This window comes from Kryptolebias marmoratus, linkage group LG1 (assembly GCF_001649575.2).
Source record: "Kryptolebias marmoratus isolate JLee-2015 linkage group LG1, ASM164957v2, whole genome shotgun sequence".
Classification (NCBI taxonomy): Eukaryota; Metazoa; Chordata; class Actinopteri; order Cyprinodontiformes; family Rivulidae; genus Kryptolebias; species Kryptolebias marmoratus.
The window spans coordinates 17,123,666-17,147,046 of NC_051430.1; the positions used below are offsets into that span (position 1 = coordinate 17,123,666).

At 44.0% G+C, this 23,381-nt stretch overlaps 5 protein-coding genes across 5 annotated transcripts; 1 reads left to right on the forward strand and 4 right to left on the reverse strand.

Annotated features, from left to right (window-relative positions):
* Window positions 1–164: 164 nt before the first annotated feature.
* On the forward strand, window positions 165–2,207 carry LOC108234490 (piggyBac transposable element-derived protein 4-like). The gene has a single exon (XM_017413708.1). The coding sequence runs from the start codon at window positions 165–167 to the stop codon at window positions 2,205–2,207; it is 2,043 nt and encodes a 680-aa protein (XP_017269197.1).
* A 2,216-nt stretch (window positions 2,208–4,423) lies between these two features.
* On the reverse strand, window positions 4,424–7,129 carry LOC108234531 (arrestin domain-containing protein 3). Its single transcript, XM_017413752.3, has 6 exons — window positions 6,762–7,129; window positions 6,600–6,660; window positions 6,031–6,202; window positions 5,848–5,935; window positions 5,513–5,769; window positions 4,424–4,920 (listed from the first exon to the last, which is right to left on the reverse strand). The coding sequence occupies exons 1-6, from the start codon at window positions 7,018–7,020 to the stop codon at window positions 4,792–4,794; spliced, it is 966 nt and encodes a 321-aa protein (XP_017269241.1). The 5' UTR covers window positions 7,021–7,129; the 3' UTR covers window positions 4,424–4,791.
* A 153-nt stretch (window positions 7,130–7,282) lies between these two features.
* On the reverse strand, window positions 7,283–11,307 carry LOC108234491 (arrestin domain-containing protein 3). The gene is made up of 6 exons (XM_017413709.3): window positions 10,951–11,307; window positions 10,786–10,846; window positions 10,552–10,702; window positions 10,365–10,458; window positions 9,710–9,969; window positions 7,283–8,709 (listed from the first exon to the last, which is right to left on the reverse strand). The coding sequence occupies exons 1-6, from the start codon at window positions 11,207–11,209 to the stop codon at window positions 8,434–8,436; spliced, it is 1,101 nt and encodes a 366-aa protein (XP_017269198.2). The 5' UTR covers window positions 11,210–11,307; the 3' UTR covers window positions 7,283–8,433.
* Window positions 11,308–13,034: 1,727 nt separating this feature from the next.
* Window positions 13,035–16,534, reverse strand: LOC108234467 (arrestin domain-containing protein 3). The gene is made up of 6 exons (XM_017413675.3): window positions 16,181–16,534; window positions 16,052–16,112; window positions 15,810–15,957; window positions 15,613–15,706; window positions 14,836–15,095; window positions 13,035–14,483 (listed from the first exon to the last, which is right to left on the reverse strand). The coding sequence occupies exons 1-6, from the start codon at window positions 16,509–16,511 to the stop codon at window positions 14,253–14,255; spliced, it is 1,125 nt and encodes a 374-aa protein (XP_017269164.1). The 5' UTR covers window positions 16,512–16,534; the 3' UTR covers window positions 13,035–14,252.
* Window positions 16,535–17,665: 1,131 nt separating this feature from the next.
* Window positions 17,666–21,799, reverse strand: LOC108234407 (arrestin domain-containing protein 4-like). Its single transcript, XM_017413588.3, has 7 exons — window positions 21,538–21,799; window positions 21,254–21,295; window positions 20,173–20,233; window positions 19,639–19,789; window positions 19,412–19,508; window positions 19,070–19,326; window positions 17,666–18,117 (listed from the first exon to the last, which is right to left on the reverse strand). Exons 1-7 carry the CDS (start codon window positions 21,797–21,799, stop codon window positions 17,848–17,850), a joined length of 1,140 nt encoding a protein of 379 aa, XP_017269077.1. The 3' UTR covers window positions 17,666–17,847.
* Between the last annotated feature and the right edge of the window lie 1,582 nt (window positions 21,800–23,381).

A 23,381-nucleotide genomic window follows, 5' to 3' on the forward strand; every position in this document is an offset into this window, starting at 1 on the left:
CCCCCTTTTTTTTTTTTTTTTTTTTTTTTTTTCCTGTGTGGCAAGAGGCTGCTGCTGTTAAAGCGCGCATCAGTTCATTTCGGGTGATTATTCCAACACGCTGAGGACTAAATAAATAAATATATATATAAAAGACTCATGCAGGGGCACTTTAATACCCCGACATGGCGACGGCAAGAAAAGGGAGAGAGCTTTTTACTATTTTGGAAACTAGCGCGGACACAGAAAGTAGCACGGAGCGCCACGGCCGCGACTCTCCGCTTAACCTCTCCGCCGATGTGAAGTGGTTCGAGATCGCCAACAGGATAAAGCCGGACTCGGACGAGGAAGACGAGGGAGAAGCAGGGGAGGTGGAGGACGGCGAGGAGGGGGAGAATGGACTCGGCGGCGGCGGCGGCGGCGGCGCGGCGGAGGCTGCAGACGCAGCCAGCCTCATCGCGGGGGGAGGCTGCAACATAATCCTGGTGACCGGCAGCGCCGCGAACGGGATCGTCAAGCACGACGACGAGGACTATGGCGATTATTCCACCAACTGCTCGGACACCACCTCGAACGACTCGGACATCGATTTCTCCGATTTGGAGGAGGAGGAGGAGGAGCGCGGCAGCTTTTTCAGCCTCGAGGAGGACCTGGACCCGGACTGCGCGGCCGCCGACTTCTGGGGCGAACCCGACCAGGTCATCTCCATCGAGCCATTCTCAGCCGTCTGTGGCCCTCAGCACTCGCTGGGGGATGAAGCTGACACCCGTGACTATTTCCGGATACTCTTCCCAGATTCTCTTTTTGAACACATGGTGGAACAAACAAACAATTACGCCCTCTATCGGCAAAGGAGGAGCGGGAAATCCGACCCCCACTGGCACCCCACTGATGTCAGAGAGATGAGAGCCTATGTGGGTCTGAACATCCTGATGGGCATCAACCAGCTCCCAGACACCGGTATGTACTGGGCCAGTGACATTTTTATTGGGAACGCGGGCTTTAAGAAGACGATGACGGCCAGGCGCTTCGAGAAACTCACCCAGTATCTGCAGCTGTGTGACCGGGAGACCGAGCCGGGCCGAGGGGAGCGCGGCTACGACGGCCTCTTCAAGATCAGGCCTCTCCTCGATGTGGTGGAGAACACCATGTGGGACGCGTACGCGCCCAACCGCTGCTTGACCATAGACCAGAGCGCCATTGTCACAAAGAGACGCTTCTCCCCCACCCAGTGCGTGTCCCCCAAGCCCCTGAGGAAGGGGCTGACGGTGTGGATGCTGTGCGACTCCCGCTCAGGCTACTGCCACCGCACCAAGATCTACGTAGGCAAGCCAAGTGAAGACAAAACGGCGCTCACCCTGGGCTACAGGGTGGTGACCTCGCTCGTGCGCGGCCTGGAGCGTCAGTACCACCATCTCTTCATGGACAGCTTCTTCACCTCGGTGCCCCTCCTCCAGAGGCTGCTGAGGGACGGGCTGTACGCCTGCGGGCCCACTCAGCCCGGGCGCAAAGGCTACCCGGAAGTCCTCCGGCCTCGTAACGTCGGCAAGCTGTGCCAGGGGGAGTTCTACCAGTGTCAGCGGGGCAACCTGGTCGCGACGGTGACGCGGGACGTGAAGATGGTCAGCTGTCTGTCCACCAACTCTGCCCCAGGGATCGTGGGCATCAGCCCCGGCCAGCAGCAGCAGCAGGACGCCGACAGGGACGGCGAGAGCGACAGCCTGGACAGCTCATGTCTGTCCTTTGGGGTCACCCGGCCTTTGCCCCTGCTGCTGTACCAGGAGAACATGAGGGGGGTGGATTTGTGCGACCAGCTGAGGGAGTGCTACCAGGTTGGGCGGCCGTGCAAGAAGTGGTGGCGCTACTTCCTGTGGTTCTATGTCAACCTGTGCATCGTCAACGCCTACATCATCACCCGGGAGAGCCGAGGGGGCACGCCACCGGCGGGCTTCAACGGCAAGCAGTTCGCCCAGCGCCACTTCCGCATGCGCCTGGCGCAGCAGCTGATCGGCGACTACCAGGGGGCGAGGGGCATGGAGCGGGCGGCGCGCAAGAGGCACGCCGACTCGCCCATCGAGTACGGACACCGGCTGGAGCGCATGTCGGAGCGCTCCCGCCGCTGCAGGAACTGCACGAACAAGGGCCTGCGACACGAAAGCGTGTTCGGCTGCAAGATATGCAACGTCCACCTATGCAGGGGTGGCTGCTTCTCGGAGTTTCATAAATAAAACTGAACTGGCTTTTTTTTTTCTTTTTTTTTTTAATTCATCTGTGTACTCAAGCAACAGCAGTTTGTAATTCCAAAGGACACCACTACACGTGCACAACATAGTCACACACTTTATATGTAGAGCTAGTTTTTAGGTTAGAGGTATTATTGCACGTATATTAGAGAAAATAATCCGAGCCGTTGTAGATTAATGAATTAGCATAGGATGATTTGGCAACTTGCCTTCTGTAACACTGACAGAATTGCCTTGTGTCACTTTTTATACGTTTAAAATACAAGATTTTTATATAAAAAAAACGAAGAAATGAAAGGATTCTGCACTTACGATCTATAAGAAAATGTTTACGACGGGGAAGTTTATCTCTCCTTTTCCAAAATAAAGACTCCAGTATGACGAACACGAGCGAAGCATCTCCTTTGGTTTTGTGGGGTGAAGTGTGGAAACTGTTCAAACAGCAGCACAGTGTTTGCTAAATCAGAGCATCAGCGAATATACTTTACATTTCTGGGGTTTAACTTTCAAAGGGACACAGCTTGGAGCAATTAGAGGGGAGAAAAAGCCCCCCAGTCTGTTCAGCAGCCGGACCTGGGGTTGTTGGTCCCCTTTCATCGGCGCCACAGACACACAGCCATCTGCGGCCCTGTTGTATCTAATCCAAACCCAAAAAGTGGTACTTGTCACTGACACAGATGGGGAAAGGAGGAAAGCCTCTGTTTTGTTGGACTAATCTTTGATAAGCGAGCAAACACAGAGGGTTATGATACCCTGTTTAATCGTGTAAAACAGCTGGTACACTAATATCAGGCTGTTTGAAGGCGGATAATTTGTTCTTTGAGGTATAAAACGCGAGTGAAGAACTATTTTAGGCTCTTAAAGGTGTGTTCCTGTTCTTCTTGTTTTCAGCTGACAGGCCGTGTACATAGGCTGCTTCAGAAAGGCAGACTACCCGTCTTCGAGGTCTTTCTCCTTCTTTAGCTCTCTATCTCTCTATCACTCTCCCTCCTCAGGCTCTGTTGTGCCATCCTACACACACACACACACGCAGACACGCACACACACACGCATCCCTCCCCTCCCTTCCCCTTCGCTCCGCTCTCCAGCACTCCCTCAGCCGTTCCCCAGCTGGGAGAGGGTTAGTCAACTGGACGCCCATCCCGCTGATCTGCGGGAGCCCCGTGGGGAGTTGCCATGGCAACCATGGCCGATGAAGACAGGGAGTCGCCAGCAGGCCCACATGGTTGTCATGGTACTCTCTCTGGCTACGGAGATGGGAGGTGCCAGAAGCCACACCTCCCTACTCCGCTCTCCAAAACCAAAGAGGGCTCTGGTATGGTGTTGTACCGCGTGTGTGTGCGTGTGTGTGCGTGTGCGTGTGTGTAAGACGCTGGCTGGCTGCATGCCTGCTGCACTCAGCCAAGCTGGTTACCAGGCAGGCTCTGCTGCTGCCGCAGCACACAACTGAGACCAGAGAAACAGGGAATGTGAGTTTTGTTCTGGAGGCATCTTCACGCATGTGTTGCTGCTGGGATTAAAACAATCTGTCACGCCGTGTTCCACATAAACCCAACATCTCCTCCGCTAAGACGCTGCAGGTGTCTTCGTGCAGGCGGACAGAGCAGATTTAGGCACACCTTTTTGCTATTAGCAGCACAAGTCAAAAGTTTGGATACACATGCGCATTGATTTTTATTATAAAGCTCTAAAATTTGAGCCTAAATGCCAGAATATGTTAATGATTGTAAGAAAGAATAAAAATAAATAAATATGAGGGTTTTTTTCTCTCAGTTTTGCCTCTTTTTGGAGAGATTAAGGTTATCTGAGGTGAGCCAAAACCCAACACTCCTCCGTACCTCTTTGGGTCTTGTAGTGCATGTAGTGCCACAATGGCCAGATATAATTTTTTTCCAGGATGGATCCCAACCATGAAAAGCTCAGCGTTTCTCCTCTCCGGCGAGGAAAGGTCTTTGAGTCTCTGTCAGGAACATGGGCCTGGTTTCACTTAAGAACTCTTTGGCTGACATATGTACTGTCAGAATCGTGAATGAGCTTTAGCTGAATACTGTCCTCTGTTGCAATGCGAGTGCTCGGACGAGGATGAGCGTAGGAACCCCACCCCCACCACCGATATCTAACGCTCAGTTCTCTGATGCACCGTGTTTGTCGGCTCGTACATATGTTTCGCACAGGCAGCAGTGTGGAGCGAACACAGTCAGTATGGTTTCGTTTAAATATCCGCGTCTCAGCACAGAAAAAAATTGCTCAACATTTTACAGAATTCACCAGTAAAAAGTCTGACTTTCACCACAAAGTCTTCAGAAATCCTGGGCTGATTAAATTCATTGATTTCATAAAGCCTGTGTGCTTTGGCTAGATTTTAAATGCATGAAGGTGTTTTATGTCCTGTTATCTTGCTCACATCTCCATCTAGTGGGCATGGATACAGTGTATGAAGGCCTCTGAGATCTGAACAGCCACCTCAGAAATGTCCTTTTATTTAAATGCAGATACAACAAGCAAAGTGTTGTTCAAACCCTGCTACGTTCCGACAGCCTTGTATTCATTTATGCTGCAGCATGTCCCCTTAACCAGGAAGTTTTCTGAACCAAATGGACCTCTTTGGTTTTTGCTGACGAGGCTTTGGCGAACCCTTCAGGATGACCAGAGGGAGTCTGATTTCTTGGCCTCTCACCGGAGGAACGTCGAGCGTGACCTGTGCAGGAAAACGAAAGGAACACTTTTATTCCAGCTTTCATCCCATGCGTGCAGGAGAGTAAAAGCGTGCTTGCTGTGTTTCTTTTCCCAAGCGACACAGCATGGTCTGCTGAAAACTCTCAGGCGAATGCTTCAGAGCGGATGGCATGATGGAACCGGTTGAGCTGAAACGTGAAACCTTTTCCTGGACAAGCCATGAGGGCTTTAACTCCTCCCCTCCGACCCTTCTGTCTCCTTCTCCTCCTGCAGCCACACCGTGGTGCTGTTTTCTTCATGCAACAGCTTCACAAATTTTCAATTGTAAAAAAAAAATCAACTACTTAAACTTAGACTGACAGAGTTAGAGCCATTTTTTGTGCTGGCTGTTGTTGATTAGCTGTTGATTAGCATCTTTACTGGCATTTTCGCTGAAAGGTAATCAGTTGCAGATATTCATCTGATGATTACTTTCTGTTGGTTTCATTCAAATACAGCTATTGGCTCATGAGATATTTTGCTAAAGGTACAGAGAAATGAATACAGAGAAACACACACAGGCATGGGCAAAACGTGATTTTCAAGAGAATTGAACCCATTAGAGGGACAAGTACCTTGATTCTGTACTCGAGCTTCATCATGCAGCAGTTGAAGAAGGTAGCGGGCAGATGTTGAGGGATAATCAAAACTTTGGTTGTAGAGCGACTGCTCTCAGCCGGAACAGAGTCTCCTGTCCCAAACAGGATGTCTTTTGTGTGCACTCTCTTCTTTGACTGCGCTACAAACGTCTGCTTCTCACACACGTAGAATTTGGGCGTTACTGAGCGCGCCGACTCGTTGAGCACCTCCACAAAGACTCCCATAGCCTCACCTGTTGAACGTGGGAAAGACAAATACGTCTCGAGCAAGACGGCATAAAAAGAGGCGCCACCCCGTGCGCTCTGTTTACCTTGCTTTAAGCCCATTTTTTCAGAGGTCACCGTCATCGTAACCTTTCCAGAGGCAGCGAATGAAATCCTGGTGGCAGACTGCTGCTCCTGCAGGTTCACACAAACACAGAGGCCCGTTTCTCAGTTCGCTTGAGTTCTGCTGACAGGAAGTGGGAAACAGAATCAACAAAAGGATTTCCCACCTTTAGGCCGATGATTATCATTTCCGATTTGGAGGCGAAAGGAAACTCGGACTTGGTCAGAAAAGGGAATTCAGTTTTGGTTTTGTGTACGAGCCAGATGGACTGAGTCAGATGTGCTCTCAGACTGTATGTGATCTCACCCCATTTGCCTTTATAGGATGAAGGCATGTCTCTGTGAGGGCGGAATCAGACGACACATGTTTATGTTAAACAAAAATGAATTCTACAGAATTACAGGCCTCGCTTTCCTTCTAGGAATGCTAATCACTCGCTGCCGTTCATGCCAGAGTTTGAGATTAAGATCTTCTTATGTTGTGAAATGACAGAGTTGTAGCTGTTTTGGTCAGGCCTTGAAAAACGACAGGATGTGCGGTCTCATGTGATGTCGTGCGATCCCACGGGATGTGTTAGCCCTCAGAGTATCCGCAGTTGCAGATGTATGCACAATGACTACTCTCTGTGAGTTTCAGTAAAATATGTCCACTGGTCCGTGAGATATTTTGCTAACGCTTTCAGACAAACAAACAACCCTGAGCAGTCGGTGATAAGTATCAGAGAAGAGCACGTACCTGTTTGGAATCACAAAGCTGAAAGGATACACATTTGTTCCCGGTCCCATGATTTCAGAACCTAATAAAAAGAACACTTTTTTATATTAAATATACTTTCATCAAGATGGTTTTAGATTATAAAACATCATCCAGCATCTGTTTTTACAAAAGGCTACAAACCATCTCCTTTGTTTTTGTCCTGAAGAATAATATGTTTGAAAAAAAAGTATTTCTTCTTGTCACTATGGACAGCGGGGGGTTGTCCTTCCTGTTCATTCCAGGTGACTTTAGCTTTTCCTTTGGCTCTGACCAAAAAACTCTGCACTTTGATTTCCTTGCTGGTCACCACTGTCACTTTTCCAGAAAGAACATCTCCGGGAGAGTAGGTGCCCTGTTCGTGCAATCTGTCGTACTCCACAGAGAAATGCTTCACAGTCATCCCCGAGACAGCTTCGGAAAGCTTCCAGAGTGTCGTTAGAAGGAGAGCAAGAATTTGGTTCTTTAATCTTCTCGCGGGCGGGTGGGAAAAAATCCACAGTGGCACCGAAGCGAGGCCTCTCGTCAGCAGACGTGCAGGGAACCCGCAGCTGTGTCGCACACGATCAAAAGCTCCGACCTGCAGGTGTCACTTTCCACTGGGTAACCCAAGCCAGCAGTGTTGCAGAATTAATCAGGTGACACGAATGAACAGCGAGACCATGCTCTGTATGTGTGCAACTTTAATGTTTTTTTTTATTGAATACTGCTGAAAAAAACGTCAGAATCACAACTTAGAACATTGAAGTACATAATGTGCAAAAACGCCACAATAAATTAAAAGTTAGTAGTTTGTTCTTTCTAATAAGACAAATAAATACACAAGAGAAATACTAATGTGTGATATATTGGTGTTAATGTAAAGCAAACAAACTGGCATACATTATTGATGATAGACTAAAAGATTCAATATCTTGAGCACAGATATCACTTCAGAATTTATCTTTATATGATCTTTGCCTCTTACATACTACAGCTCTGCAACAGCTTTCTGGAAAGCACTTAAAGCTCTGCACTTAAGGTCGTTCCCGTGCATCCGTATGCTGAGGCAGAACATCTTACACGATCTATTTGTTGAACCCAGAACAGTTCTGTTCTACTCCAGCCTGTGGTCCATCTTCTAAAGCTGGTTTCAGCAATCAGGAACTAGACCTCCTTCGACTGAAGCCAGGTCCGCATCAAAATGCACCTCTGTGGATCCTCATGATGTTGAAGAGCGATCGCTGGTTGTTTATTCCAGGTGAAAGTCTTTAACCATGTGATTACAGGCTTTCCTGTCTCTTCTCTGCCCAACAAGTCCTTACTGTATTCCTCAGAACCAAGTCACCACAGTCAAGTGTTGCAATTTGTAGTCACCTTAAATCAATAGATTGATTTAGTTTCAAGGTTCCTCGCATTTCCATTTTACACTTCTGTGTCTGACCTATGTTGTACAAGCATGAGCCTCATCAGCCAACAGTTTAGTCTGTATTCATACATAGTCTATAGCTAAAAACATTAAGATGGCTTCCATTTGTGGCTCAGAAACATTAGGATTATTTCTTTTAATGGGTTTGTAATCATTATTCTTTAGAAGGGGTCTTAGTCTTTTGTCTTGGTCCTTTGGTTTTTGGTCCTTTGTTTTTTTCAGAGTTGATGGGAGTTGATGTACTTAATCTGGTTTCTTATTGAGGACCAAAGTGCCCCTTAGCATAAATCTGTAAAAATGATCAGCGCTGTAGATGTGCCACACTAAAACAATGGCATTCCCCTATATAACAGACGTTTGCATTACAGCCTGATAATTTCCTGTAAGAGGAAAGGAGGGTACAGTACTTCATAGGATGGTTAATGATCTATATTCTAATGTTCTGCCGTTCTCAGTCTGATCTTCTGCAGACGGAAAGATGGGGTACATTTCAAATGCTTCGTAGGATGGTGGAGGATTGGTAGCTTGCGATGCGGGGCTCTGGGGTGGCTGGTTTTGGTTTCCAAGTGCTTCAAATCCAAAGCTATCGTAAGAAGGTGGTAGACTTCCATCTGACTCATCAGGTAGGACAATGATAGGCAATTTCACCTTTGGGTCCGAGGCACAAATGATATTTAGGTAGATCTGTGAAAAACAACAAACAAATTAATACATACATACATACATACATACATACATACATACATACATACATACATACATACATACATACATACATACATACATACATACATACATATTTCATTTGCAGTGACACTAAAATAGTTCAAATCAGCAATAAAATGTTTTTAAACTTATTGACAAAAAAGTTAAGCACCCAAAACTGGACAGATCAGTTTGAACAGTTTGGTACACATGCAGATCAGTGGAGAGTATGTCAAGGAGCTGGCATGTTTAGAATGGGATATGCGATATCAGTAGTGGCATCAACAACACCCATGCACACATGGCACGTGTGTCTACAGACTTTAATGTGTTTCTGTGGACAACCAGGTTCCTCAGTCTTCACGCATGTGTGTAATCAAACACTATAATGTAACCAAACAATGTGTAATAAAGCCTGTTATCAGCTTGGACCTTCACCCAGTGCAATCTGCCAGAGCTGTAGGATCAGTTCGAACAGCTGCGGGCCGACCCTGCTGCAGGAGGAGATCCGACAGCTGTGCGACTGCGTTACACCGAGTCGCCGCGGGACTGACAGGGGGCCGCAACCCTACCCTACCGACACGAAAGGAGCCATTCAGCCATTTTTGTTGTTGGTTTTATCTGCCGTTGCAGTCATGCAGTACGGTCACAAGACCTGCTCCGTTTCATTTCATTTCCACCAATCTGTCTGAGTGCTTAACTTTTTTTATTTTATTTTTTTACAGTGAGTGCAGTTTCTTCATTTTAGCACTAGAGGTCTCCTGTGGTAATGTTTTCTGCCGGTCAGATTTGTTAAGGTTGCATATTGTTTAAAATTTAATTGGCTGACTTGCTGCAATTTTTTTTAGGTTTTGTGGTTGTGGTTGTTTTGTCAGCATTTTGACGTTGATGTCACAATGTTTAGATTAGAAGTGAGCTGTCTGAAAGCAGCAGCCATGAAGTATCCATTACAACAGGCAGCTCTGCTGGTGACGCTTACCTTCAGCTTGTACTCAAGCTTGACGAGACTGCAGTTCAAAATGGACGGCGGCAGATCTTTAGGAATGGGGATGACCTTTGTCACAATTTTTTTGCCAGAGCAGGAATCCACAGCTTCAGCTTTTGCCCTGAGGATCTCACGTGTTTCAACTTTACTGCGGTTTGCACCAAAGAAGCTCTTCTTTTCATACAGCACAAAATGGGGCTGGACTGAGCGCCTGGAGCAATTATTGACTTTAACTGTCACCTTCATGTCCTCACCTGTCCAACAGAGACACACAGTCAAATTAAAGGGTAACACACTGAGACGTTTTAATCCAAACAAGGACATGAAACAAGGATGTGGATCTAATATGGGTCATCTCAGTGGCCCAGAGGTGTCTTGTGTTTAGCCTCAAAGGTTTTGATTAAAACTTGCAACAAATTTCAATACTGCCTGTCTACTCCACCAAACTAAAAGTAGAACTAGTTATCTGTGGCTTGAGTGGTTTGTTTTAAGCTGTAAATCTTTACTAGGTGCAATCCTTTTTCTCCAAACAAGCCGTTAAAGATAAATAAGAGTAGGAGGTTCTGATTAAGAACAAATTTTCAAAATCCAAATTTCACCGGCGCTGGCATTCCTTAACCAATTTTTTATTTACAAATCAGATATTTACCAGGTATGTATCCCTTCTTCTTAATATAGACATCCATTGTAACGTTTCCAGGACTAAAAACGATGCTTTTATCCCGGTGCATATGTTGAGGAACCTACAAAGACAAACACAGAGTCATATAAATGTAGGAGGACTGTGGAGTCCATCGGAACGTAACACAGTAATGATGTCCCCGTTTCTTTCTCACCATGAGTCCTGGGGTGCTCAAGTCTGCTTTGGACACAAAGGTGAAGTGGATTTTAGCTTTTCTTGTCACCTTCATTGGCTGCTTAAGCTCTGCCTTCAGCTTATGAATAATTCTGCCAAAGATGGACCAGAAAGACGACGGTATTTTTTTTCTGTGAAATCAAATCAGACACCAGATTAACGATTAAAGTCTGTACAGTCATCAAAAATCAAATGAAAAGAACAGGGAATGCACCCGTTGGGTATCTTGAAGCTGAAAGGAAATACATGTTGTCCTTTTTCAATGACTTCACTGCCTGGAAAAGAAAGAGAAAAAAAACTGCTCAGCATTTAAAAATAATAAATTAGGCAGAGTAAATGACGTTTAACATCAGTTTAACAGTTTAACATCAAACATTACCGGTTTCTGCTGCTTCCTTTAAGATGTCCTGTTTTATACTGTAATACTTCTCGTCAGAAAACCAAACATTACTTTGGTCGTGTCTGTAATGCTGAGTCCAGCAAGCCTGAGCTTTCCCTTTAGCCTTAAAAACGAGCGACTGGATCTTTATTTCCTTGTCCACTTCCAGGATGATCCTCCCATTAATGGTATCTCCGTTTGTAAAAGTATTCCTGCTGTTGATGGCGTCGTATTCAATTTGAAAGTTTTTGATGGTCATTTTCAGCAGAGTAACAAGCCCCCAACCAAGCAAGAACTTATACTCGTGCCGTCTGAACCCTGTGGCTGCTCTGGAGCAGTTATACGTGGCCACAAGCTTGTTATTCTTCAGAAACCAGTTCTTCAAATCTGATGACGAGAAAGGCCCGCATGTTTTCTAGTCAAAGCATTCAGGTTAAGGCTCAAACTGTTACGAAAAACCAGTATGTTGGCATACCAAACCTCTGAGCAGGCAAGAACAATTATATTTTTAACCTTAGTGTAAACAACAAATGCTTTTTCACTGTGACATGATAAATTTCAGCAGATGTTTCTGTTAGTTTTGGGATGTCGTTGATATATTTTCAGCATAAATGACAAATGATTTGAAGCGGTAAACTGTGATAAGTGGCAAAAAGGGAGGAGGACAGGAGTAAAATGACCAGAAAAGCTGTTCCTCAGGTCATCAAATTTACATATTTATTTATTTAGTGATTTATTGGCTTTGTGACATTTTTAAAAATGTTAGATTATTTTGGTTTGTTTTTCTTAATTAAGGTCAGTAAAGTTCCCACATGTGTATCCTTGTCCATTTCAGGGAAAGAAAAAAACCTGGAAAAATAAGAGGAAGAAAAACAAGCAAAACCATACAAAAACATAAGTATAGAGGAATATTGATTTAAAAATAAGATAAAGTTACTGTCAGGCCCGTAGGATGGGGTTTTCCAAATGGTTCAGCTTTAAACCAGGCGTATGATCCAATAAAAATTGTTTGTGACCGAAAATAAACTAATTTCTAGAAATCTTATGAAAACATTACCCATCTTAACATTCAGCACAACTATTCAACATGAAAATATAAAAGCTTTGTCCACTTTTATGTTTTTGACTCTAAGCATGGGGGATATAGAGAGGCACAAAGCCCACTGCTGATTGGTCAGATGGCTACTTGTGACATTGCTTGTAATTAACTGGGAGTATCTGATCAGGTACAAACTGTACATGTACGTGTGAAGGCCTTTTTATTGCCAAACGTGAGGGTGGAGCAATGATGTTTTGCCCGTATGTGTGTGTGTGTGTGTGTGTGTGTGTGTGTGTGTGTGTGTGTGTGCGCTTGTTTTGTACCATTGTCAAAATATTTCTATATCACTGAACAGATAAAAAAAAAAAACTTTGAGGAAGTAATCTTTCAGTGAACAACTACAACTGATTACCATCTACTTCAAGCGCTAACTGATCGCGCAAGATGTGTATGAGTTTGTTGTCAATAAAGTTACCAAATATGGTTTCCTGTTCAATAAAAAGTTTGAGATTTTAAATATCTATTGGTATCCCGTTGGACCCATGACCAACTGTGCAAGAAATGTCCAACAACTGACTACTAGTGTTATGATTTTTCAAATATTCAACCATGTCTGGCTTGAAACAAGTACAGAAATCGATAAATGGCGTATTTCAGGTCAGTCACATTAAATCTGGAACATCTATCATGATCTGTGTTCATTGGTGGTTCGTATTTGCCGTTTTCGTTTATTCCTTTTGTCATTATGCCACCCGTTAGCCTCAGCTGCAGGCACTTACTTCATCGCTCTCGGCCCATTTGAACTCCTAGTTTTTAGTTCATCCTCAGTCAGGCATTATGGTTTGTTCCTCATATGCTCCCCGCAATCTTGCCTCTAGTGTTTTGTATTTTTTTTGCTGCCACGACAGCTTTTGTTTTCATGAATAAATCTTTGTTGTGTTTTTTTTTCCTCCAGTTTTTGTGAGAGTCTGCATCCTTGGGTACTGTCAGCCAACAGAAAACCTGACGCCGTCGTGCTGAATTTGTTTTCTTCAGTAGGATAAAATTGAACAGAATAATACTTTATTTGTCCCTGAGTGAGGAAATTAGAGTAAAGTGATAGACACACAGCATACACACACAAAAAAGACACACATTAAAAACCATAAGAATAAAAATAAAAAAAACTATACAATTGTGACCAAAATACTCAGTTAAAAGCTATACAGATATGAATAAACATAAATGTAGATCTTAAAATATACAAGGGTATTGCAATAAAGTAGAACTATACCATCGAGCTTCTATTTTTGAAAAAAACCCAAAGAAGCCTTTCCAATCTGTTACTCTGTGTTTTTAAGAAAAAATCAAAAGCTACGGAAAATTCTGAGAATAGCCTCTTTTTTTTGTTCTGCCAGTACATAAAGAATCTGTATTACGTCTGTAAGATGAGAATTTTTCTAGATCTGACTGAACCTTACTCTAGATTAGTGCATTGCAAGAGACGGGCAGTAAAATCCACCATTATGTTCACCAAAACCCCAAGACTGAAGTTGAACATATCTGGACTCATGACATTTAAAACAACAAACATTGTGTTGAATATGTCAAAGAACCGTCACGTCACAAGGAATGCAGCTGAAGGATAATGTAAAGTGTAATACAGAGGATTGTTCGCCGATCCCTGAAAAGGTGCAGCTTGCTCCCTCCGGCCTGTGCTTGTGTCACATCCTGTTTCAGCGGCTGCGGACCAGACGGCCTTTCACTAACACCTGGTTCACATCATCGTGCTTCTCTGCTGCTCCTTGTGGAGTTGGCGTGGCAGCAGAACACCCAACTCTACCCAACTCAGACCACGTGTCGCTCACAGGAAATGAAGTCTGGTTTCTCGGGGACCAGTTTCCCTCTGGGACCCGACAAAGGGCTCTTTGACCCTTACAACATCGAACTTGGCCCACTGTATTACAAAGACGTGTTTGCCAAAACATAGAGAATACTTTGTGACACCCAATGTTAATTCATATTTTAGGCTGTAAAGGAGACTTTAAACGTTAAAGTCGTTGTGTTTGCTCACTGCAGACTAACAAAGACAAGGCGGTTGGTGGCTGAGAGCAGTTAATAGAAAACCTTTAAAAGTCCAAACACACTGGTGGTGATCAGGTTGTTTTGTGATGTCGGCAACAACCTTTGATCACAAGATAGATTACATTCAGAAGAAAAAAGACAGATACAGCAGGCTGTAGGTTTTCAGGTGAAAATTACAACACCCATTTGAAGCAGATATTCACAGAGTAGACTTAAAATCTGCAGAAGGAAGTGGGGGGTACATTGCAGATGCTTCATAGGGAGGAGGGAGATCCACGGCTTGTGGCATGGTTGGATGGTTTGGGTTTCCAAAAGCTTCAAATCCAAAGGCACCAGAAGGAGGTAACTGTCTGTCCGCCGTCTTCTCATTTAGGATGACAATAGGTAATTTGACTTCTGGGTCTGCTGCATATTTGATATCCAGATATATCTGTGAAAAGCGATATATAGGTGTGTGAATAAACACTCGTGTTTAGGTTGTATTTCTTAAAGAATCTGGGATATTTCAGTTTAGTTTTAAGCTTGTGGAAGTTGGCAGTGAAACGTGTTTAACTGCTTCATTTTGTCACTAGAGGTCTCCTGTAACCAAAAGATCTCTGTTTGTCCAATTTGTTTAGATTCTGCAGGGTTTGTATCTTCCTTTTTTTTTAAAAAAAAAGAGAAGAAACAATTTGGTTGCTTTTTTTACTTTTTCCACAAGCTACAAATAAAGTAAACTAAAATAAAATGAATGTTTGCTTTCATTATAGATACGAACTGAAAGCATCTACTACAACGCTTACCTTCAGCCTGTACTCCAGCTTAATGATGGAGCAGTTCAAAATGGACGGAGACAGTGTGCTTGGGAGGCCGATCCCCTTTGTTACAGTGTTTTTGCTGGAGCTTGAATCCACGTCATCGCCTTTTTCCTTCAAGATGGTATGTGTCTCGAGTTTCCTCCGACCCTGGGCGAAGTAGCTCCTCTTCTCATACAGCTGGAATTTGGGTTTCACTGAGCGACTCGAACGGTTGATTATCTCCACCGTGACGTTGATTGGTTCACCTGCCCAGCAGAGAGACAGAGGCCCTTTAGGTTCTTGAACACAAAGATGTTGCAATCACAAATGAAGCCGCAGCAGGATGGGTCTGATGTGGAGACAACTCAGTGGCCGAGTGGTTCCAGTTTCTGACACTAAGTTCGGTGTTTAGTCACCAAATTTCTTGATTAAAACCACAAAGTTCAAATCTTTTACAGCATGTTATCTTTTCACTCAGCTAAAAACTTGGATTAATATTTGCTTGTAATGTTTGTTATTTTTGGTGCATCATTGGTTTCTGGTTTTTGTTGTTTTTGGGGGCACCACGGCATGTTTCAAAAACTGGTTGGTACGTCCCAGCGAAGGAATGCTCCTCTGTGATTAAACCAAAAAAAATGATATGCAGAGAGTTTCTGCTTGCCTGCCCTGCAAAATAAATAAAGAGTTGCAGGTCCAGTTCAGAACAAAGGGAGACTCTAAGCCAGCACTTATCTGATGTTGCATTTCTCCCACCATTTCTTTTTTCTCAAACAAAGCATTTACCAGGCTTGTATCCCATCTTCGTAATATGGGCATCAAGTGAAACCTTTCCGGAACCAAAGGCAAGGCTTTTGTCCTGGCATCCATGCTGAGGATCCTAACAACGCAAACCACACTTTAGATAAACATTCTGAAAACTTTCATTTCATCTTTCGTCAGACAGTAACACTTTTAAAAAATTGTCCCCATTTCTTTCTCACCATGAGTCCTGGCCTATTCATGTCCGTTTTGGACACAAAGATGAAGTGAATTTCAGCTTTTTTTGTCAGCTTCATTGACTGCCTCAGCTCTGCCTTCATCTTATGAACAATCTTGCCAATGTGAGACGCAAAAGATGATGGCATGTGTCTGTAAAGTACAATAACACAATGGTTAGAACCTCAAAAGCAATAACAATAATAATAATAATGATAAAAAGCTGAACCAAATAAAGAGAACGCACCCATCAGGTATCTTGAAGCTGAAAGGAAACACATGCCTCCCTATCCCAATCACTTCACTGCCTGGAAAAGAAAAAGCTCATAAGCATGTCTGCAGTTTTATATAATTTATATTAACCATCAGAACTTACCGTCTTGTCTTGCTTCCCTCAAGATCTTTTGTTTGATACTATAATATTTCTCCTTAGCCCAGTAAATTTGAGTATTGCTTTGTCCATGATAATTGTGTCCACGATGATTTTGTCCACGATGTTCAGTCCAGCGAACGCGAGCTTTTCCTTTTGCTTCGAAATCAAGTGACTGGACTACTATTTCTTTGTCCGTTTCCAGGATGATCCTCCCGTTAATGGTATCTCCGCTTGTGAAAGTGTTCTTGCTGTTGATGGCGTCATACTCAATGTGAAAGTTTTTGATGGTCATTTTCAAGCAGAGCAGCACGAACCAAGTCGAAGCTCGAACCATGTGAAGCCTGAACACCCGCTGTGGAGTATTTGTACAGGTTCACATGATAGTTAAACCTGAAAAAGCAGTTTATCTTGTGCCACGTCTGATGACGTAACACCGACTTAAGCGACATATGAAACACTATGCTCATTGTGTTGCAGTTCAGTTGTAGGCAGTAATACTTGTTTTGTTGTGTTTTTAAACTGTTGAGGTTTATGTCACATGCTTCATTTTGTTTATTGTTATTTCCTATGACAGTAAATTTTCCCATTTGTTCTACATATACCGGTGTTTGAAACAGAAATGGCAATCCATTTCAACTGCTACGACCTAGGGCAAAGAGGAAAACTGTTCTGTGGTCAAACGAATCAAAAATTGATATTCTTTTTGGAAATTACTCATCCTCCGTACTAAAGAAGAAAGAGACCATCTGATCAGTTATCAAAAGCCTGCCTCTCTGATGGTATGGAGTTGTATTAGTGCCTATGGCTTATACATCTGGAAAATCACCATCAACACATAAAAGTATGTTCAGGTTTTAAATCAACATACTGTAAGCTCCCATGTAGATGGTGTCTTTATTTCAAAAAGACAGCACTAAACCACAGACTGCATTCATTCCAGCAGCAGGGCTTCATAGTAGAGGAGTCCAGATGCTGAACTGACCCGCCTGCAGTCCAGACCCCTCACCAATTGAAAATATTTGGCACATCATGAAACAAAAGCAAAGACCCAGGACTGCCGAACAGCTAGAATTCTGAAACAGAAAAAAAAAATGGGACAACATTCTCCTCTGAAAATTACAGCAACTGGTCTCCTCAGTTCCTAAACGTTTACAGACCTGTTGGCAAAGGAAAAAGCGACACTTCACAGTGGGAAACATGGCCCCTTTTTCAACTTGAGATACATCACTACCATCAAATTCAAAATAATCTTATCTTTCTAAAAAAAAAAAAATTAAGTTGAAACATTTGATGTGTTTACTATGTTCAATTGTGAAGAAAAAAAACTGAATACTGGTTTGAGAGATTTGCAAATCATTGCATTTGAATAATCGTATTGGAATAATAAACCAGTTAAAGTTATATTACATTGATGAGATGAGAACTAGTAAAACTACTGTGTTCACTAAAACGCACTCGTGTGTGATAATTATTACACAAATACGTAAATCCATGCTGTACAATAGATTTATTAATTTACATACATTTCATCTGAAGGAGAATAATGAGACATAAACTGAAGTGAAACCATGCAAAAGAAACCATCAAGAACTCGGATGTCTGTTTGAAAGTCTGATTTACTTTTATTTTTCTTTACTCTGAAATCTCCAATAGTCATCGTTGCTCAATTCTTAATATTTATTCGCAAAATCGTTCAGAGGGGGGTACAATTCATACGCTCCATACGGAGGAGGAGGATCAGAAGGCTGAGGTGCTGCTGGTGGTGGAGGAGCGAAGCCCCAAACTGGAGGGTTGGGATTCCCGAATGGCTCGTATCCAAACGCCGGAGCAGCTGCTGGTGCTGTCGCCACAGCAGGGACCGCAGGGACCGGAAAGCCTGGCAGGATGACTATATCGAATTTGATCTCTGGGTCTGACGCATACTTAACGTCAAGGTAGACCTTCGGAAAGAAAAGAAAAGGGGGAAAAAAATAAAATAAAAATGTAGTCACGTCGTAAAAAGGAAACGTTCGCATATTTAGAGCATCAGGAACTAAAGAGCTCTGAGGTTTGGGTCTAGGGGTGTTGTCTAGTAGGACATTTTTTTGTTTAAGTCAAAAAGTTGGACAGAAATTTTAGCAGCTGTTGCCCAAAACACACACAAAATTGTGTGTTAGCTCATATAACACATTTTAAATATCATTAATCAAACCTTAAAAGCACAAAAATTGCTGTTACTTTCACAAAGCGCCAAAACAGATGGATGTCCTTTTTATTTTGTCCTTTTTTATTCTCGTGTTCAGACTCGGGTGTGCAGGTGGCTCACATTCATTTGAATGTTTAAATATGAATGCATCACGTCTGAAGATGAGCCCGCGTTAACCCGGCTCACAGATGGAGGTTTTCTGCGTTTATTCTCGGCACGTTCACTTCATAAAAAAGGTCTTCGGGTTGCCGCTGAAGTGAAACTTGTGGGTTTTGTTCAGCTGAACCAGCAGGTGCGCTCAAACCGTCCCCTGAGCCCGGTACCGTTCACGTGTCGAGCGCAAAGCCAACACCATCGGCAAACACCGCCAACAAAGAGAGCGGGAGTCGATGAAAAGCGTTCCGGACCGCCGCAAAGGGAGGCCGCGAGTGACGTGACTGAAGCACAGTTTTTCGCATTAAAAAAAGAAACGAAAACAACGAAGGTAAAAGAAACGGGGCTTTTTTAAAACATTTTTTACCATCTGCTCCTAAAACAAGCAACCTCAAGCAGAAGGTGCGTCTCATGCATTCTGAATGACTTCTGATTGGTTACTTTTTCCCCAAAACACACCAAGATCAAATCTTGACTGAGGGAAATCATATTATATAAAATTCATACTCGTCAATATAGTCATTTTCCTTTCCTCTGTCAACGTAGCTCCTTACCCTGAGTCTGTGTTCTGCTTTGATGTTCGAGCAGTTGAGGATGGAGGGCTCCATGTCAGGGGGAACGGGGAGGACCTGGGTGATGTTCTCCGAGGCCGACGGAGGGACGGGCGCCCCCACCTCTTTAATCAGGTCTTTGGTATGGACTCTCCTCTTCCCCCGGGCAAAGAAGCTGTGCTTCCTGTACACGCAGTACTTGGGCTTGATCTCGCGGGAGGAATCGTTCTTAACAAACAGTAGAACTTTCAGCCCTTCTCCTGCGGCACAAACAAACCAAAAGAGTCAGGACAAAGCGGTGAAGGCAGAACCGCCGCCGCCACGATCCCCTTCAAAGCCTGTCACCTTGGAAGAAACCCGATTTTTCAAGCCGCACATCCATGCCTACGGCTCCCGAGTTGAAAAGCTTCATTTTCTTGTCTTTGGACTCATGTTGTGGCGTCTGAAATAAAACCAGATCAATGAATAGAACCCGGACCAAGCGCAGAAATATACATTGTTCACGTGTGCTTCACGAGTGCTTGGGCAGCACTAAGGTTATGCCACTTAAGCCAAAAATAGAACAGCCATACCATCAACCCAGAGATGGGGCCGAGGTTTGGTTTCGCCACAAAGTTGATCGTAGTGGACTCCGTCTTGTCCAGCCTCATGGATCTGCTCAACCTGACCTCCAGCAGGTACACTATCTTACCGTCGGCGCCTTTGAAGGACGAGGGCATATCCCTGAAGAGCAAGGCCAGAGGGTCAAGTGAGCGTTACGGGAGTTTTTATGGACTTAAAGAAGGCTTTTCAACGTTTCTAAATGGCTCGACGGGAGCTAACGTTAAGGTTGAACCGTGGCAACAGAGAAAGAACATGGGAGATTTAACTGCTGAAGTAACTGCTTTTAAAGAAAAAAAACAATCACCACAAGGCAACGGGATTTAATCTGAAATTGAAAACAAAATGAAGATAAGCCCGTATCAAATGACTCATTGATTATATTTAATCTTACTTATTTACCACTTAAACAGCAAAACAAAGGGGGTCCTATTTAGGGGTTCTGTAACGGTTATGTGTTAAGTTATTAGAGGAAAAACCTAAAAGGAAGTGTCTGGTGTTCTTACTCATGAGGAAACTGAAAGGAGAATGGGTAGACATGGATTCCTGGAGCTACAACACTGGGATCTAAACAAAACAAACAGAGAGTAATGAGGCATATGAAAACGGGAAAGGCTCAAAAGGCGTATGACAACTCTGGAACGAAGATTGTTTTAAGGGCTGGGGAGCAGTTTTTTTATTATTATTATGAAAGTAAACAGTGGCTGGATGTCTAAAAATCATCTTCATTCTGGGAAAAAAAATCAAATAAAGATGGCACTTACCTTTGAAAACACAATGTTTGATCCAATCTAAGCCTGTAAGACTATCATAACTTGAAGAATTATGATAGTTTTACTACCATGGTGTCTGGAATGAGCTGGCATGACCCGTTAGCCCTCGGTTTGTGCGTTGTGACCGAACCTCAGGCACTACCACCCCAGATCGTAGCTCAACACCTGTAGAGTCTGGGGTTCGCCAAGTCTGATTAGCAGTAGCAGCCGTCTTGAATCAGGTCGACTCCAAAAGCTAAAATCGGTTGTAGATGTTCGTCCGGTAACTACTCGACGTTATACTAACATGACAGACGCAGGCAAAACCCATCATCGGGCAGGCGGCAGAAAAAGGTGAAGGCTGGATTCGAGTGTGCTGACTTTGGGACCTAAAAAACCCCCCACTGATCTAAAGGCCAGCGCTGATGTGCTATGATCCCGTTCGTTTGGTTTTCCTAAACAGGAACCACGTGAACTTGTAGCAGCTTGTGAAAAAATGATAATGAACCAGAGCTGCCTTACTCTCTAACCTAAGAACCAGCAACAAACTGAAAAAATAAAAAAAAAATAAATAAAAATTAACGAGGGAGAAAGGAACCGGTTCTCCCATCAGGCTTGTAAATGCATCTCCCTGAGAGTTACCGGCCGAGCGAAGAGCATCAGCAGCACTTCCAGGATGTTTCTTAGTTTGGAAAGTGGGGAACAAGCAGTGGGACTCCATGTTGGCGTGAGTGTGAAGTCGAAACTGGACACTTCTTGTATGGGGGAAAGAGGAGAAGGGGAAGGGAAAGCAAAAATAAGCCTCATCAGAGTCTGACAGGAGCAAAACACTCACATGTTTCTGAATCCTTGTTCATCAACAGAATTGTTTTGTCATCTACAGAGGGAGGAAAGAGAAAAAAAACAACTTGACTTCAAAATCACAGCTGGAAAACATTTTTTTTTTTTTTTTGCCCTAAGCAAAAGATCCCTATGTTGAACAGTCAGGCAAAATACCCATTAGGCTACATAACATAACAGCTTCTCATTAGAATTTTCAAAATAAGAGCCTACCTTTCTTTTTGTTTTCCAATTACCGGAGCAGAGGTAACAGAAGCGGGGATAGATAACAAAGCTTACCCTTGGCCTTTTTGTCCTGGACGAAGTACTGTCTGACGCTGAAGTACTTGTCCTTGGAGTGGTAAACATGGGTGGTCTGGCCGTGCCTCTCGGTCCACAGAACTTCAGCCTTCCCCTTGAACTTGACGTACAGGGAGTCGATCTGGAAGTCCTTGGCCGCCTCCAGCGTCACCTGGCCGCACACCACGTCCCCGTTCGTGAAGGTGTTCCGCTCGTTGACGGGGTTGTAAGTGACCTGCAGCTTCTTCACGGTCGTCGACATGACGCCCGCAGCCGGAGGAGACAGAGACACTCTCGAGGCCCCGGCCGAGCGGCGGAGGGCGGCTTCTTATCCCGCGGAGAGGGGCTGTTGGCTTTCTGATCTCCTCCCATCGCGGGGCGTCGTCCTCCCGTCCCGCCTGTTGGCTCTCCTGAATGAAAATAAACTTCCGTGGAGGATTTGTTAACGCAAAGCATCCCCAGCTTTAATCAAATGTTATTCAAATAAACACGCCGGCTGTTGCTCAGAGTTGGGCCTTAAAAGTATGGGGTGCCATTCGTGCCAAAAAACAAACAAACAAAAACCAAAACATGTATGGCATATAAACAACTTCTGACTAACAGGATTATATGTTGACCTATCACTAACTTGTTTCACTTCTCCAGTTGTTTGCAAGAGACTGAGCATACTTCAAGGCTTTTATTTTTTTTAATTAAAAAAAAAAAGTTTGGATAAAGTTTTAAGCAGCGCTGCATCAGCAAGAAGGTTATAGGATCGGCATCCCGGCCTGGGGCTTTTCTGGGTGGAGTTTGCATGTTCTCCCCCGCCCCATGTAGGTTCTCCCAGTCCTCTGGTTTCCTTCCACAGACGAAAAACATGCCTGTTAGGTTAACTGGTAACTCTAAATTGTCCCTAGGTGAGAGTGCAAACGGTTGTTTGTCTCTGTCTGACCTTGTAACGGACCTGCAGCCCGTCCAGGGTGTATGCTGCCTCCAGCACAGCAACTGCAGGAGACATGGCCGCTGCTCGGCTCGAGTAAAGAAAATGGATGGATGTTTTAACAGCATCATGCAGTGGACATCAGAATGCCGTACCTGTGAAACTGGACTATGATCGCAATCCTAGCCTATTCCATAACTTGTGTGTGAATGTAAACAGCAATGTAAAGAATCTTGTGTTTAATTTTTGACCAGAACTTGTCTTTTAATGTCCACATTAAAAATGTTACCAGGAGCGCTTTCTTCCACCACTAAGACTACAATTAGACTCTTGCTCCATGCTATTTGTAGCTATTGTAGTTCTTTATTATCTGGGTATCCAAAACTAAAGTGTCTTAAAAGTCTTCAGTTGATCTAAAATGCTGCCACCAAGTTCTGATGAGAGTTAGAGACATCATCCAGTTTTAGCATCTTTTGACTGGCTCCGTGTACTTCTAACATGCAGTCCTGTCGACTTTTAAGACTGAAGACATTCTGTTTTAAAAAAAACCCCATTGTTATGGTTGACCACCCTTCCTCATTTCCTGCTGCTCTTTACTCGCTCTGCTCTCCATATTTGCACATGCAGTTATTGCAGTCATTAAGTGTTGTTTTCCTTCTCTATAGAAACTAGACCTGGGCCAAGCCGGCATCAACATGCATCAGCACTGTTTGTTTGTCACCTGAGCTCAGCCAGAGTTAGGCTTTCAGGACTACTTCATTGTGATTTCAGATTTGTTCACTATTTACACGCTACTCTTTTTTGTTTTATTTACCACAATCACACTTACTGATCAAGCTGTGCAGAAGAAACAGACCTTGACAAAAGAGCTTTTTGGATTTGTTTCACGTGTTGACCAACTTCAGCTGCAACATTTTTCTCTGAC

What these genes read in the sequence shown, in the direction of transcription:
- LOC108234490 (XM_017413708.1), top strand. Translation starts at nt 165, where the DNA reads ATGGCGACGGCAAGAAAAGGGAGAGAGCTTTTTACTATTTTGGAAACT.
- LOC108234531 (XM_017413752.3), bottom strand. Translation starts at nt 7,020, where the DNA reads ATGACTGTGAAGCATTTCTCTGTGGAGTACGACAGATTGCACGAACAG. An exon ending in AGCTTTGTGATTCCAAACAG is followed by an intron (nt 6,203 to 6,599) that starts GTACGTGCTCTT and finishes CCGCCCTCACAG; the next exon opens with AGACATGCCTTCATCCTATA. An exon ending in AAAAATGGGCTTAAAGCAAG is followed by an intron (nt 5,770 to 5,847) that starts GTAAACAGAGCG and finishes CACGTTCAACAG; the next exon opens with GTGAGGCTATGGGAGTCTTT.
- LOC108234491 (XM_017413709.3), bottom strand. Translation starts at nt 11,209, where the DNA reads ATGACCATCAAAAACTTTCAAATTGAATACGACGCCATCAACAGCAGG. An exon ending in AGCTTCAAGATACCCAACGG is followed by an intron (nt 10,703 to 10,785) that starts GTGCATTCCCTG and finishes TTGATTTCACAG; the next exon opens with AAAAAAAATACCGTCGTCTT. An exon ending in GAAGAAGGGATACATACCTG is followed by an intron (nt 9,970 to 10,364) that starts GTAAATATCTGA and finishes TCTGTTGGACAG; the next exon opens with GTGAGGACATGAAGGTGACA.
- LOC108234467 (XM_017413675.3), bottom strand. Translation starts at nt 16,511, where the DNA reads ATGGTTCGAGCTTCGACTTGGTTCGTGCTGCTCTGCTTGAAAATGACC. An exon ending in AGCTTCAAGATACCTGATGG is followed by an intron (nt 15,958 to 16,051) that starts GTGCGTTCTCTT and finishes TGTACTTTACAG; the next exon opens with ACACATGCCATCATCTTTTG. An exon ending in TGAATAGGCCAGGACTCATG is followed by an intron (nt 15,707 to 15,809) that starts GTGAGAAAGAAA and finishes TTGCGTTGTTAG; the next exon opens with GATCCTCAGCATGGATGCCA.
- LOC108234407 (XM_017413588.3), bottom strand. Translation starts at nt 21,799, where the DNA reads ATGTCGACGACCGTGAAGAAGCTGCAGGTCACTTACAACCCCGTCAAC. An exon ending in CCAGGACAAAAAGGCCAAGG is followed by an intron (nt 21,296 to 21,537) that starts GTAAGCTTTGTT and finishes CTCCCTCTGTAG; the next exon opens with ATGACAAAACAATTCTGTTG. An exon ending in GAACAAGGATTCAGAAACAT is followed by an intron (nt 20,234 to 21,253) that starts GTGAGTGTTTTG and finishes TGTTTTGTTTAG; the next exon opens with ATCCCAGTGTTGTAGCTCCA.